The 15,499-nt window shown below is 40.0% G+C and overlaps 1 protein-coding gene across 1 annotated transcript in view; it reads right to left on the reverse strand.

Annotated features, from left to right (window-relative positions):
• Positions 1-15,499, reverse strand: part of LOC308130004 (forkhead box protein J3-like) — a gene marked incomplete at its 3' end in the record, with an annotated part of 65,388 nt that overhangs the window by 29,892 nt on the left and 19,997 nt on the right. Inside the window, exons 5-6 of the mRNA XM_080496172.1 lie at positions 4,383-4,457; positions 635-718 (exon numbers count right to left, since the gene is read on the reverse strand). Of these exons, the coding sequence (XP_080352298.1) occupies positions 635-718; positions 4,383-4,457 (159 nt within the window). The remainder of the gene's footprint in view (positions 1-634; positions 719-4,382; positions 4,458-15,499) is intronic.

Below are 15,499 nucleotides of genomic sequence, written 5' to 3' on the forward strand. Positions count from 1 at the left end.
AAAACTAATTGATTTAAAGAAAATAAATATTTCTCATTTAAATTTATTGGCTTATACAGTTATTATATGCATTATATTTCCCCACATTAAAACTAAATAAAATTATTTTTACAGGCTGATTGCAATTTCTATCTGGTTCAAGAATGGCATTTGTCATGCTGATAGTTCATAAAGTTTTGAATATTGTCCCAAAAACGTCATAATTTTGTGACTTTTCATGTGGCTGCATTACTTGCCCTTCAGATTTCCGACTAAATAAAAAGGTCTACGATGCTAAACAAGGAAATCCTCAGAGAGCCGTCAACACTGCTGACTGCTCAGTGTTAACATGCCAGTCTGCTCAGACGTTTCTGCACCATCGGAGATGTACTGACCAGCTTTTCCCGTTCTTTTGCTCAAGAGTCACCCGAGATGTTTTGAAACATCTCTAGGAGGGCAATCGCAATCTGTAATAACTCAGTGTCCCCTCATTCAGTGATATTTAACCTTGAATGATCTGTTAGAATTTATTCACTTTCTTGAGCTGATTTCTCTTCAGTCTATTCCTCATTTTGCACATTTATTAAAAAAAAAAAAAAAAAAAAAAAACCCGCGTTCTAGTATGTGCAGAGAAAACTCCAGATGAGGTACTCACTCGTTCTCCAGAGCGCGGCCTCTTCTTGGGCCTGCTGGGGACTGTGTCTTCTTTCGGATTGGTGTCTATGGCCCAGTAGGAACCCTGAAAGGTGAGCATAAAACACGCTTCAGTCCCGTTTGACAGACGCTGCACAGTTAATGCATTTCCCCACTGATTGTGATTGCACTGAGGGCGAGTAGAGTGGACCTTTAAATTATTTTAGTTGGCCATGCAGAAAGTCCACAAATCATTGTGTTAATTAAAAATAGAAACATCACAGCGGAGAAAACCGATAGCGTTTCATTGCCAGTAAACGTTTCTAAAAATGTTACCTATGAACACAAACCTTCACCACATGCATAAATAATGGGAGAAATGACAATCGTTCATACATAAATATGTAAAAACTAGTGTATTCATCTTGTTTTTTGGGGATTTTTTGTTGCAGGTGGTTTATGTGAAAGTTGTGAATTTTGTTGTTACTCCGTACTTCAGGAGCAATTATCTGGTATATTGAAACTTTCAATTAATTTCCTATCTTCTCTTATAACTGTAGCAAACTAGCATGCCTAGCAAATAAATCATAAAATGATCTTTATCGATCAATATAGAAAGAAACAGCAAGCCATAGGTGATGCAAATGAAAAAGGAAAACAGGGAACAAGTGAATAACACCCAAAACCCCATAAAGTTATTGATAAGCAACAACTGTATATTAAGGCTGCATATAAATACTACATGAAATCAGAGTAAGAACAGACTTTGTGAAGACAACATTGTTTACTTCAGAAATAATTAAAAGATCTCCTTACAATATTGTCAATTTAAATCCAAAATCGGACTTAATAAACTGCACTTCTGTAAAAACTGCCCACACAACAAATCCGGAACATTAAACTGCTCAAAGATTTCTCACCTCTAAACACTAAATGATCCTGTGAACCTTTGAGCTTTGCATCTCTGCAGCTCCACAACTAATAAAAAGGCAGAACAAGACCAGAACTAATGTCTGCTTGAACTTTTGTCCAAGAGTTGTCCTTGAAAGGCTGCTTGAGCAAAATCTGTTGACAAAGCTGAAATAAAATCACAAATGTGTTTGAGAAAATACCACACATTTCATTCATGTGTTTATTGGCAGACACCAAGCAAAAAGGTCCTAACCTCTGCCGCGAAACAAGAACGCTTTTACTGACTTTTAAACTCTGCTGAGAAGTTGAATACATTCCATTAGCTTTATATCTGAACAGCTACTGAAGTAAAAAAAATACATGTGTTTTCTATTTTATCCGCAGAACAGATCAGATGCTGTTGGTACCATTGTAACACATGTGGAGGATAAACTATCTCTTCTTATGAAATCTGCACTCGGCTCACATTCCGTATGAATGGTTGAACCATTCAACACGTCACGATTCCTTCTTTGATTTGCCTCAGAAAAAGACAAAACCTAAATACTGCTCATTGAATGACAACTAAACAAAATGACACAAATGAAATCAAATGCAAAACGAGTATACCATAATGAAGACCTTTCATAGATTAAAGTGAGCCAAGTCAAATATTCTGAATGGGCTTCAGAAAATATCTATAGACGTGCAATTTCCTCCATCGGGATATTTTCATGGTTCGTGGTGGAGATCTGAGTGCAGGTCACATCTGGCCGTGCATGTCTCGATTGATGTAAGTGTAAAGTTAAAAAATAGAGATACTTTGGGGAAAGTAAAAGCACTTATTCAACTTCCTTGCCGTTGGTATGCTGTTGTTTTAATGCGATTTTTCTCACCAGCTTAATTATAAGTATGATCAACTTGTATCACTGCCTTGAGTCACAAACTACATTATTTTCGTAATTAATAAAAGGTGGCAATAAAATCCTTTTCGGCAAATCTTGGCATTTAATCATTTTAGAAGAGACTTGATCAAATGTCCAGTCATCAACCTTCTGTGGCAATAATTGCTCCCATACTCATCCTCAATCTTCATTTGCACAAGAGAATATGAAGAGTACAGATAATTGCACACTAAAAGTAAAAAGTCAAGAAAAAAACAAAAACTAAAGTACAGTAATTAAGTAGAAATATTTTGCTTTGTGCCACGTCTGCCCTTCGATAATAAAAAAACATGTTCATGAAGAGGGAAGATGTGCAATAGCTGGAGCCGCTGCATCTGATAAAAACTAATGTTTCTGTTCCGTATCAAATCAGATTTCTCGAGGTTTAGTTTTCCTATGGTGAACGCTTCTGCTTCTGTTCCCCAGAAAATCCACTGAAATCCTTTTGATACACAGTGTTAAAACGCAGCGGTCTCCAAAATAAACACATACAATGAGAGAGGAGGAAATCAATTGCTTTTAGGTCCTTGATTTCCTCCCGGTCTGATTTTTTTTCCCCCCCCGTTGCTCCCAAGGAGGTCCAAAGCTGCAGACTGAATTGAAGAGGTTCATCTAGGCCACACATACACGGCGCTCATCTCTCAACATCGCGCTCCCCACCACCACCCGTATTCTTGCCTCCTCTCCTCCCCCTGTCTCTCAGTCCCACATCACTGAACAGTACACAGCCAATTAACGTTAGCACATGCATGATTTAGCTTCTCCACTCTCTCTGTGGCTTCAAACAGAGCATGTACATTCAACTTCTCCACACACAGATGACCTCCCCCCCACGCCGAGGTATCGACCACTTCGATCCGGGGTGTGAATTAAGGTGCAGGTCAGGTCCAAGTCAGGCTAATCAGGGGGGAGCCGCTCTCTCTTTGTGTCTTTTCAGACTATAGGCTTCCACTCAAGCCCAAGGATTTTGTTTGAATTATTTAAACCTTCTTCCCCCCCTAATTCATTTTTCAATGGCTCCAAAATCCCTGCAGCCTGGAGAACCCCCCCCCCCCCCCTTCCCTCCCTCCCTCCCTCCCTCCCTCCACCCCTTCCCCACCAAACAAAATGAGGGTTGGGGTTTTTTTTTTTTTGTTTTGTATTTTTTTAAGAGCTCAATGAAAAGTTTTGGCTTGTCAGTTTTTGTAAAAGTGGTGGACTCTCTCTCACGTTAACTCTGTGATGAGTTCAAATGCTGCCAGCCGAGCTTATATGGAAAGAAATTGCATAAGGACAAGCTCCACTGATCAACTCTCATTAAATCCGATTCCCGGATCCTTCGATTTGGCACAGACGGACGCAGACTTGGCAAATTGTTGTTACCAAACTGCTGAAGTGGACGTGGCAGCCATGCTTCCTGACAGCAGCAGTGAAACACATCTAAAGCTTCCTCCGATTCTGTCCGAGAGAGAAGGAGATACACACACACACACACACACACACACGCACACAGGGAAATGCGCCCTAATAAAGCACAACAGAAGCGTGAAAGGCCTTGCATCTGAAGGAGTGTACCTACATATACTTATTATTCATTACTCCCTGTACCACATTATTACTTGGCAGAATCAATATCGTTGGGAGCCACAGAAAACAAGAGAAAGCGGCATTAGGCATTCAGCACAGCCGGTTATGGAGTTACAAATTGCTTTTAAGTGCAGACACTCTCTGCATGTGTGTGTCTGTGTGAGACAAAGGAACCGTGTGCGTGCGTCTTCAGATGCACTTATGGAATTGTGTGCAAACATGTGGCACCGGCGCACCTGAACACGTGAAGAGTCAGCCTCGGCCCTGTTCAGCGAGCCCGCTGAAATAGTCTTACATTTTTCATTGTGCGTCGCACAGTAATTCAAGCTGAGCCTTTCACTTGTATTATATTCTTCGGGAAATACTTACTTTTCCAGGGTCGTCTTTGGAGCGAGGCACTTTGAGAAAACACTTGTTCAAGGACAGGTTGTGTCGTATAGAATTCTGCAGGGAGAGAAAGACAGAGATGGGAAGGGAAGGAAGAGGCAGGAGAAAAGAAGAAACAGGACAAAACAGTTAGAGAGTGAGAATTAACACTCCATCTACTTTTACAAGCAAATATATAGAAATAAATCACTTTAGAATCAAATCTACCCGTGTCGTTCCCAATCTTATGGCGTTAACTCCAACCGCAGGTCTTCGAAAGCCTCCTTTGCATATCTCGCAAAAAGTAAAAAGACTGGGAACAAACATAAACCCAATCGGTGACCTTGCCACATCGTGGATGCCCCCAGAGAAAGTTTATCTGTGCTCTCATGTGAACGACTCAAGACATAAAACACAAATCCACCAGTGATGAAGGGAGTTCAGAGTTGCTCCAGGAGCAAGAACGTGAAGTCAATTCTTAAAAATCGGAAAAATATTTCATTTCATGAAACATTTTGAAGGCTGTTAGTGATGATATTTAACAGCATAGCTTTTTATGTGCTACTCAAGACTTAGAGGTCAAACAGACAAAAAAAAATTAACTGTAGCTCAGTAACCCATGAGTTCCTACTCTTGGTGGACAGTACGGACTTGAAATATTATCAAAACTATTTATATATATTCAAAACATATATTGAGAATATAGGTTCAACAGATTTTGTTTTATTCTGCCATGAGTCTCATATATTTTATCAAGCATATTTCATATTTCTCCATGTTCTTACTGTGTTCCGTCAAAGTCATATATATATATATATATATATATATATATATATATATATATATATAAACACACACACACACACACACACACACACACACACACACACACACACACACACACACACACACACACACACACACACAGGACACTTGAAAATGTCCTTCAACACCTTCTGAAGAGAAGCACAGATGAAGCAATTGCTGCAGCTGGTGCCAAACATACTCTCAGCAAAAATGTTTGTCTGTATCTGGAGTGACATTGAGAAAGAAAAAGAAAAAAAAATGTATATCCTGACTTCATCCTCATTTTGGTAGTTTCAATAATATTTAAAGGAGCCATTTTCAGCCAAATATCACAATGCACATTGACATGGATGTTTAAACGATTTCTTATTGATATAGTGTTTTACTGAAAGGTCTTTAAAGACACAAAAAGTACCTTTACATCTTTACATTGAATTTATATACAATGAAATACCTCAACCATCTCACCAATTCTGTGTGTGTGTGTGTGCGTGTGCGTGTGTGTGTGTCCTGTCTTTACTCAGAACAATCCTATGTAAGAGATAGTGCCAAAATGGCAAAAATGGTTAAAACCACAACAAAATTTATAAAGGAACAACAGTTAAAACATTTTAAAATGATAAAGAAAATTATTTTTTAGGGTGTAGAAGGAAAAAAAACTACCTAAATAGTCAAAATTACTAAAGCAACTGAAATGGCTTAAAATTGTCAAAAAAAAGGGGGTCTCAAATAGCAAAAACAGTTACATTAGCTTACTAAAGAAATCCAAACTGTTAAAATGGTCAACAGTACTAAAATTGTTCAAAAGCGCTACAAAGACTAGTACAATGTTATAATAAACCACACACAGTTCTAAATTGAACTTATAAAACATAAAAACAACCTAAACTGTAGTTTCTGTGTGTAGGGCAGAACTTTACAATTTCAAGGTTAAATATGTTGTGGCTCCAGACAAATATTTCAATCAGGTGTAACGGAGTACGAACTTAGAGGAAGAGAAGCTTTTCTGAAGCACAGTGGAGAAAACAACTGAACTCCCTTTAATTAATAATAAAATCTACGACAAGAATACATGCATTGGAAAGAAGTGCAGAAGTTGCCAAATATGGTCACTTGTCTGATAAAGTAAATAGTTTTTATTGTACGACAAGTCAAATCGCATTGTTGTGAGCAACGGGAGCTGGCACAGCCTTACGCTGTGAGTGAAATGAAGCAGACGCAGACGGCTGTATTTATAAGTGCTGGAGTGCATCCGTTTTGACAGATGAACCTGAAATAAGAGGCCGAAATGCATTTACAGAGAGGTAAGCCAGAGAGATCCTGGCACTTCTGGGGTGTCCCAGTCTGAAGTGCTCAGGGTTTGTTTATTTTTTTTTTGCAATTTTTTAATATATACAAAAGCTACAACTAAAATTCTACATTTTGGATAATCAAATCTGCATATTTTAATCAGATGCCATTCAATTTGAGCTGCACGAAGCAGAAGCTTATATTCGTGCAATTTGTAACACCTATTGTTCGTGTGTGTGCTGTGAAAAAGTGGGGGGGGGGAGAAGAGAGAGAGAGAGAGAGAGAGAGAGAGAGAGAGAGAGAGAGAGAGAGAGAGAGAGAGAGAGAGAGAGAGAGAGAGAGAGAGAGAGAGAGAGAGAGAGAGAGAGAGAGAGAGAGAGAGAGCACGCTAACCTGACATGAACCTGCTCTCCCTTCAGGCTCCAGTTCTCCACTCATCTGCTGCTGCTAATTAATACCACTGGGGAGGAGGAGGGGAGAAGGCAGAGGGATGGGAGGAATTTCTCCTCTCCTTCTCCGGGGTTCTTATGCTCAAGCGCTTGCTTTGTTTCTCTTGCAGAAACTACCTTCTCTCTCTATCTCTCTCTCCCCCTTCCTTCTTGCACACTTTAACAGCCCAGTCCACCTCTGCCTCGGCCCGGCTCCTCCTGGAGAAATGCTCCAGCAGTCTCCAGCTGATCTCCTAAGCGGGTCACTGGCTGACGGCGGCCGTCCATCAAGGAAACATGTGGCAGTCGGGTGTTGAAAAAGCCAGAGAGGGACCGGCACCAGCTCGCCACACAACGGTAACCATCTGTTCCACAAACTTTCCCGTGGATCGTGGCGGTGGATCATTAACACAGAGTCCCTGTTACAGCAGCAGCCAGCCTCATCTAACTTTGCTACCCTTGCCCTTCTGTTTATTTATTTACGCACTACTTTTTAATCACCCAAGCAGTTTTTCGCACACCTGAGCGCTATTTGCAATGCCTGCACAACGCTGTGTATGTTTTTCAGACTTTGCACACTCTGGCAGTTTTCACTTTCAGGCAAATGTGTCCTCTTGAGGGGTCCAGAGGTGTGTGTCAAAAAGTTAGCTGACATTCAAATCTAGTATCCACCAAACTTTGTTCGAATGTTGAAGTTTGCAAGCAAATCATTTTCCCACGCGGATTCCCCGCAGCTCGCGTCACTCTCCAAAGTGATTCTAAATACGGACGATTTGCTTCGATGGCTTCTAAAGCCGTTCACTTCAGCCGCCGGAGCAGCTGCAACACCTTCTGAACTGTCCTCCATCGCCACCTCTCTCTCACCATTTTTGTTACAGACTGGATGGGGTGGAGTCACATCTCTCACGCAGTACAGCACATTGAAGGGACATGCTACACCTACACACACTCAAAACCAACGTTTCTTTTCTTCTTTTTTTTAAACAACAAATATACCGAAATGGGCAAAATGACGTCAGTAATTTTTGTACATTTCGGTATTGGTAAATTTTCGGTTTATAGCCCAGGCCTACACCACACCAAATCTGAGTTTTATGAATGAGGCAGAGTAAATCTACAAAAACAAAAGAAAAAAAAACGATATATCACATTACCTGAACACTGCATGTTTGTGTCTCTGTGATATTAAAAAAGTGACATGAAAGATTTTATGTTGACAGCAATTGCATTGGACTGCTGAATTCTTTCCACGCTGCAGGACTGAGTCTGAACACCCACGAACGAGTCGGTTGCCCAATGGTTAGCACTCTTAAGTCAGCGAGCATATCGCTGGATGGATTCTATGCTCTTTATGTGTCTGCGAGTGTAAGCTCCAGCCCCCGGTGACCCGAGTCGGGATAAAAAGGAATATAGGAGATGTGCTGGATGGTTCCCTCGGCATGAAATCAAAGACAAAGGTGTTTTTGCTTCAATGGCAACAATAATTTCTCCATAAATATTAAAGCTTTATTCTCCGACGTACATATGCCTGTCAATACTCCCAGCATAATCTTTGAAACAATCAGTGAAATCACAGAAACTGTTGGACACGTTGACCGTCATAAAAGCAATATTCATCTATAAATGTGGATATGGACATACAGTTGTACAAATCCTATTTGAATGATGAGCTGTTGTACATCACATAAATGGAATTCATCCATCTTCTATACCACTCCGGGGCATTATAAGCAGGTGAAAGCAGAATCAACCTTGGACGGGTCCATCAGAGAGACGGCCACACACAAGCCCACATTTGCAGGCAAACTGTAGCAACCGATTAACCTTATGAAGTATTCCTGAGCTCGTTTGGGGTGGAATGAAATCCACACACTCACAGGAGAACATGCAAACTCCACAAAGCTCCTCAATCTCAACAAGTGATTCAAACCCAGGACCTTCTCACTATGAAGTGATTATTTTCTCTATGCATTTTTTTTTTAGACACTGCTTCTTTTATAACACTCCATTATACATAAATAATAAATAATATTAAAAATATAATTAAGTTTAATAGAACTGCACAACTTATTCGTTTGAAAACGCAATGCAATACGCTTGTATTTACGAGGCAAACTTAAAACCTTGATAGCTTTAGAAGACATTAAGACTGAAATAGAAACTTTGCGGCGTGACAAATGAATTGCATCGGTTTGTGTCTTGATACGTAAATACAGCGTATTTCAAGGATTCTGTTCTCAATGATAAACCATGTGAACTGTTAGATGGGCCATACTTTTGAATTCACAGTGTGGTTTTTATTTACCACTAAATAATAGGACTGCTTCATTTACAAACTTTTGTACACCAGTACGAATACACATGCACACAGGTCAAGGGTAAACTAAACGTCACCAACAGAAATCAGGATACAAAGGAAAAAAACCAAAGAAAGGAATGATTTCTCTGCTCATCTAGTGACAAGGAAGTATAATAGTATAAGTGTGTGTGTGTGTGTGTGTGTGTGTGTGTGTGTGTGTGTGTGTGTGTGTGTGTGTGTGTGTGTGTGTGTGTGTGTGTGTGTGTGTGTGTGTGTGTGTGTGTGTGTGTGTGTGTGTGTGTGTGTGATGAACAGGACCACTAGTTGAGTCCTGACAACCTTGGCACGAACAAAGCCAAACCAAGGAACATATACAATTGAGTTAATTGGCGTTCAGCCTTGTGTTTGCTGAAATTGCTGCTTCAAGGTAAACAAGCAAACATGTTTTTCTTGTACTATATATTGTGCTGTGAGCATATTGTAATACATGACCCAAATTTACTGTGACTTCATTACAGAATTATTGATTATGGGGGGTAAATCAATGTATTTGTCATCACTGTGACTAAGTCATTTATTCTGTTTGATTGCATTTACCCAACCTCGACCATGATAAAATATAATAAGAAACACTTTTCTAACCTCTTGGCCGTCACTGCCTCCACAAACAATATGACAAAGTAGGAAAATAAAAATAAGCAGCATCCAGTTCTTGGGATAGCAAACATCAGCATGACAATGGATTTGTTTCCGGATGTCAGTTGTATCATAGAAAAAATATTTTTGAGATTACTTACCTACGACTGGGCCACATTGTGACCCGGCACATCCACCACAAGGATCTCCAGTTTCATCAACGTGAATGAACCTTTTAATATATTTTATCCTAAAATAAACTCTCGATAAGCATGGAGGTCATTTCAACTGATAATAGGTTTGGATGATCATGATTTTTAATTTTATGGAGGGATCACATCTGGCCCACAGAACACCAGTTGCCTATCCCTGGTCTCAGTAAAAACACGGTCCCTGGGTCGGCCATTGTTGTGATGTCATGCTTCTACTAAAAGTGATTGATTGGCTTGTTTGCAAAGGTACAGCTTTAAAAAAAAAAACTTTTCACCTAGATTGGCCTGAAGAAGGAAGAAAGAAAAGAAAGAACCCGGGATTTGACTCACTGTAGTGTTTGATATGACAAATTATTAAATGCTGTATCGTAGAAACGCCTCGGATCATGAATGCTACCTGGGAGATTGTCAAGTTATGATTGGGGCAACGGGCAATCAGCCTGAATTTGCATCCAGGTCTGAAGTCAGAACATTCATAGACTCCCCATGTAACTCCCACCTCCCATGGCTGGAACTGAGCCCTTCAATGTACCAAGGTTTCTTCTTGCTGCCATAATCTTTAGAAAAGTACTTCTGACAAAATACAACTCATGTATCTGAATAGAATTGAAAAAGACACACAAAAAACGTTTCTGGACTTTAAAATGTCACCATCCATAAGTGAATCTGATTACAGCTTAAATATGATTCTGACAGTTAATACGATTGCAAATCCCAAAAGTCATTCAACAATTTACAGAAGTGGTACAGTTGCTGTCATGACCCGTGATTTTTCCCTGGAGAAATGAAGTGAAGTTCTGTCACAGAAAAAAGGAGGCCAAACAACATTTTTTGCAAACATATCATCAGATACAGAAATAGTGGATATATGCACATAGTATACTGATGTAGTTACAACCCATATACGACAATATGAGTGAGTACTGCTGTCGAGTGTAGAAAGCAGCATGATGGCCCTGATGAGGTGAGTTATACAAGTAACAATGACTTCTTCACAAAATGCAATGTGATAGAATGTGAAGCGTGACCAAAAAGCCAGGCTTTTGGGGTGTACACCTCTTGCATACGAGAGAAAGTGGAATGTAATTTTGAATGAAAAGACGGTTGAAAAGGTTATGTGCAATGTGTGTATGATGTGTGTGAAAGCAGATACAGTAAGGTGTAGTTTAAGGCAGCCAAAGGCTTGAAACGCACATTCGTGCGTGCGTGTTTGTGTGTTCACATAAAGATCACATGGCAAACAGTGAGTGAAGTTACGTAAGTGGTAGTTTTGGAAGATTTGGGTCATGGCAACAGAGTTACAACAAAATACTAATAGTGACTCCATAAGATGGCATTTCTCCTAAACTGAAATCAACCATCTTGAAAAGTAATTTTTCCATCAACATGAAAACAAAACTTGCCGTCCTGTTTGCACTGAAGCGATTGGCTGATGAGTTTGGGTGCATGGCAAATGGGACTATTGCAAGATTGTAATTTTACAATTTTTTTTAATCCATCCATCTTTTAAACTGTTTTATCCTATTCCGGGGCAGAAAAGGCTGGAGCCAATCCCTCGCTGACTGCGAGTGAGGAAGACGTCAACCTGGAGAGGTGGTAAAACATGGAGAGACAGACAATCAGACTCCCGCGATGATGCCTACTGGTAATTTTAGTGTCACCAATTAACCTCAAACACATGTTTTGAACTGTTGCTGGAAAACCCACACAAGAAGACCCACCCCACCCCCCGCCCCCACGGGAATGAACCTAAAGTATTCTCTCGGTGAGGTGAGAGTTCAGCCCACTGCTCTCCCATGCTGCCCTGCAATTACTTCATGTTTTACAATGATTCAAGTATTCGCAGCATCTCCATTATTTGTCTTCAGAAACAATATAAGGATGTGCAGGTGGAGTGCTCCACTGCTTCAGCAGGAGTTCAACACCATTTTCAGTCTAACGGTTTGGAAACAAAATCTTTTTAATTAAGGTTTGAAGCCACCAAAAGTTTACAAATTGCTTTTCTGAAGAAAATCAAACTAAGTGGGCCTTTGGGTATTGGAGATGATTTATATTTGGAGATGGGAAAAAGGCAAGCTATGAATTTTCACATTTTTGTATAAATAAATATTCAGTACCATACCTTGTGAGTCTCTCCTCAACAGTGTAACAAATCAACACGAATGCAGGTCCCAGCGAAACCTCTCCTCAACCGCGTGTCTGCAGGGACACCGAGGTCAAAGGGCAAAAAGGTTTGCTACCCGGGGATTTAACTTATAGACCGCTATATGCACGCATAAATGCACACCCACACAGCAGCATTCTGGAGAGCCTTTCCCATGCCCTTCAGGATGAATGCATCGTGGTAGTCCTTGTGCGCCCACAGACGGAACAAGAGATGGAGCGACGGAGAGAAACAAGGGAGGGAAGAGGAAGGAAGATATAGCAGGAGGGGATATTTGTAGAGAAGAGTGACAGAGGAGATTTTATTAACTTTCAGCTGAACTCATATAGTGCATGAAAAGAGGGTAAAACGTGGTGAGGTTTGAAGCTGAGGCAGAGGAGACGGAGTTGGGAGGAGGAAGAGGGTGCAGGAGGCACAAAGAAATAAAGAGCCATAGCCGGCTGCAAGAGGGAGTGTGGGGGTACACGCGCATACGGACAGGTGTCTTAGATGTAAAAGTCTCCTGGGTTCTAAGCATCATTGAGACGCCTTATTATATCCTGATGGTGCCGGAGTGACAGACGCTCCGTGAGTATGCAGGGTTGAATACAAGTCACCACTTCAAACGCCATCTGATACATATTCATTTCATTTGATGGACCCTTCCCCCACCCTCTTCACTCCCTCGCTCGAGAAACTCCACACAAGTCATCTATACGATGAGGAGTGTGTGACTGAGCTCTGTGTTTACATGCTGGGCCCTGACTAGTGTGTGTGTGTGTGTGTGTGTGTGTAGTTTTTCCAGAGTTTTGTTAACCTGTGCATACACCGGCAGTCAGACGTGCACGCAAGCAGGTGTGCATGCACATGAGTCTGAGCAGTTAAGACGTATTTACCTGCATGCATGTTCTTAACATGTGTCTACCAGAACACAACTTTGTGTGTGTGTGTGTGTGTGTGTGTGTGTGTGTGTGTGCCGCGGCTGGTACTAAAACATCCGAGAGAAGGTGGGAGTGCAGGTGCTGCTGCCTCTTGGGATATTTATAGTCGCTCCAAAACAATAAAACATACCAAAATGCAGAGTTGTGCTCCTCTAAAAGTCGTTAAACAGTTTTGGTGCATCTCAGATATGGAGTCATCAAAACCCAGTTACATACTTAGTTCGTCCCAGCATTTCATTTCCACAGATTGAGGCGGCTTCAATCGTAGCACTGAGATGAGTTAAACACATTAACTCATGCATTCATGGATGAATGCGACCGGCTTGACAGAAACGCGTGTCTCTGACCGTGACTTGTCAAAAAGTCCTAGTGCTTCTGACCGGTTTGGAGCTCTGTTTCCTCTTGCTTTAAGCACACTGTAGTTTAGATGGGTGACTAAAACTATCCTTTCAATTGGGAAACCAGTAACCAAAATCCCCAAAAGCCAATATTAGAATTACAGATATAAATACTTGGTAGTCTGTTTCTATTCAAAGAGCATTCTTAGAAGCTTAATAGATTCAATTCAACTTTATCTATATAGCACCAAATACAGTCATTTCTCAGTGCACTGTACTGAATGACGTGAAACAGTCAAAAATATTTAAGGATTAAATGTCTTTGAGTGTAAAGTAACATTAGGGACTTATAAGAATAGACTAATCTAAAAGGGCTAAGCTCCAATTTATTAACCAATTATTACCTGCATTATTTAATATTTACATTAGCTTATACATTATACATATCATATAGTATAACTATGTAAATTGTTAAAATATCACTCGGGTTGAACTCATTAAAGAATATCTCTAAAGCATTTAATGCAGTATTTATCCATTATATTCCTCATTTCCTTTCTTTTTTTGGCTTGGTGCAGTTTCTGTCCTTATAGCCAGGAGGCTGTGCAAATGCCAAAAAGTCTTACTTTGACATGATGGATGGGAGATAAATCTGTGTTGACTTTCCCAAAATACTGTTTCAGAAGGGGATTTTTCATTTATTTTAATTTGGTTGTGATAGAGGAGATCCTGACGAGAGAATCACGAAATGACTTGCAGATAATTTGATAATAAACCTTTAGGCCACTTGGCCATAATTACTTGTTGCAGAGACTTTGAATGATCATGTTTAGTATATAGAATCAATGAAAAGACACTCGGGAAATGTCTCACATCTATGGCGCAGCTCCCCCGTCAGGACTGAAGGTGAAAAGCCTTCAAGCTTTATGTTGTAGATTTGGTCAATTTCTGCCAAACAGGAATTAATCTGTACGTGTGGGCCAAATGAGAAAAGGTCTGCTGCAAGGATCCAGCACTTCTGAAGCCTGGTGCATTCTGGATGAGGTTCTTGGTTCCTCTTGAATTAACACTGAACTCAATCTTCTATTGACCCAAAGCAGACCACCTACTCAAACGTCATTGTTTCCCAATGAGACGGACAAGCAGAAAATAAAACAATTGGCGAGACGCTTCTTTCTTTGTTCTGTTGTCTTTTTTTCTGTTGTCAGATGAGGAATTGCAGATCAGCAGCTATTTGCAGGGACACAAAACCGAGGATACTGAGCCACCTCGTTGCACCAAAAGTGTTTAGTTTAAAGGTACAATAAACACAATGAAACAGCTGTAAAGTTAACAAACAAAATTGATCAATTTGGAGCCAAAATGATGCATGCATTTTTTTTTATACTTACAGGCAGAATTTCATTCATACCTTTAGTTATAAGACAGTCATCAACAGAAATACTTTGCGGATGTGAAATAAACTATTTTACAATTTACTTATACATTGCTATAATAGTGCAATTGTTAATGGTGCATCAAGTAATGGAAAAAAGTTTTGGATTTCTCTCCAGAGATGAATGGTTTCTTCTCCAGCCATGTGTTGCTTAGCTCGAAATAAAAAAGCTTGTTGATTTGGGTTCCTGTTTCCTTGAATATTATCTGTGAGGAAAATAGCTGAGGAAGGCTTACAAGGTTTTTGTTTTTTATTGCAGCTGGTTTCATTTGCATTAGCTGTAAGATGAGGTTGATGTCAGATCTAAAAAAATAAATAAATAAAAGGAAGAAAAAAGCAATTTGGCCTGCACGAATTATACATGTGATTGTATTTTTCATTATAGTAGATCCTTAATTCAAAAAGAAAATCGCTAAATATCACTATGCTTGCAGCACTGTACAGCATATATTAAATCGTATCGCCTGCACTTGTACTTGGGCATGTATTGAATTATCAATATGCATTGTATTACATTTGTAAATACACAACTGTCATGCTCCCAGTTAGAGCAGCAGTTATCATCCAGGACTGTGCATCTGCATTTGGGCC

Source organism: Blennius ocellaris (assembly GCF_963422515.1).
Source record: "Blennius ocellaris genome assembly, chromosome: 5".
In the NCBI taxonomy this organism is placed as follows: Eukaryota; Metazoa; Chordata; class Actinopteri; order Blenniiformes; family Blenniidae; genus Blennius; species Blennius ocellaris.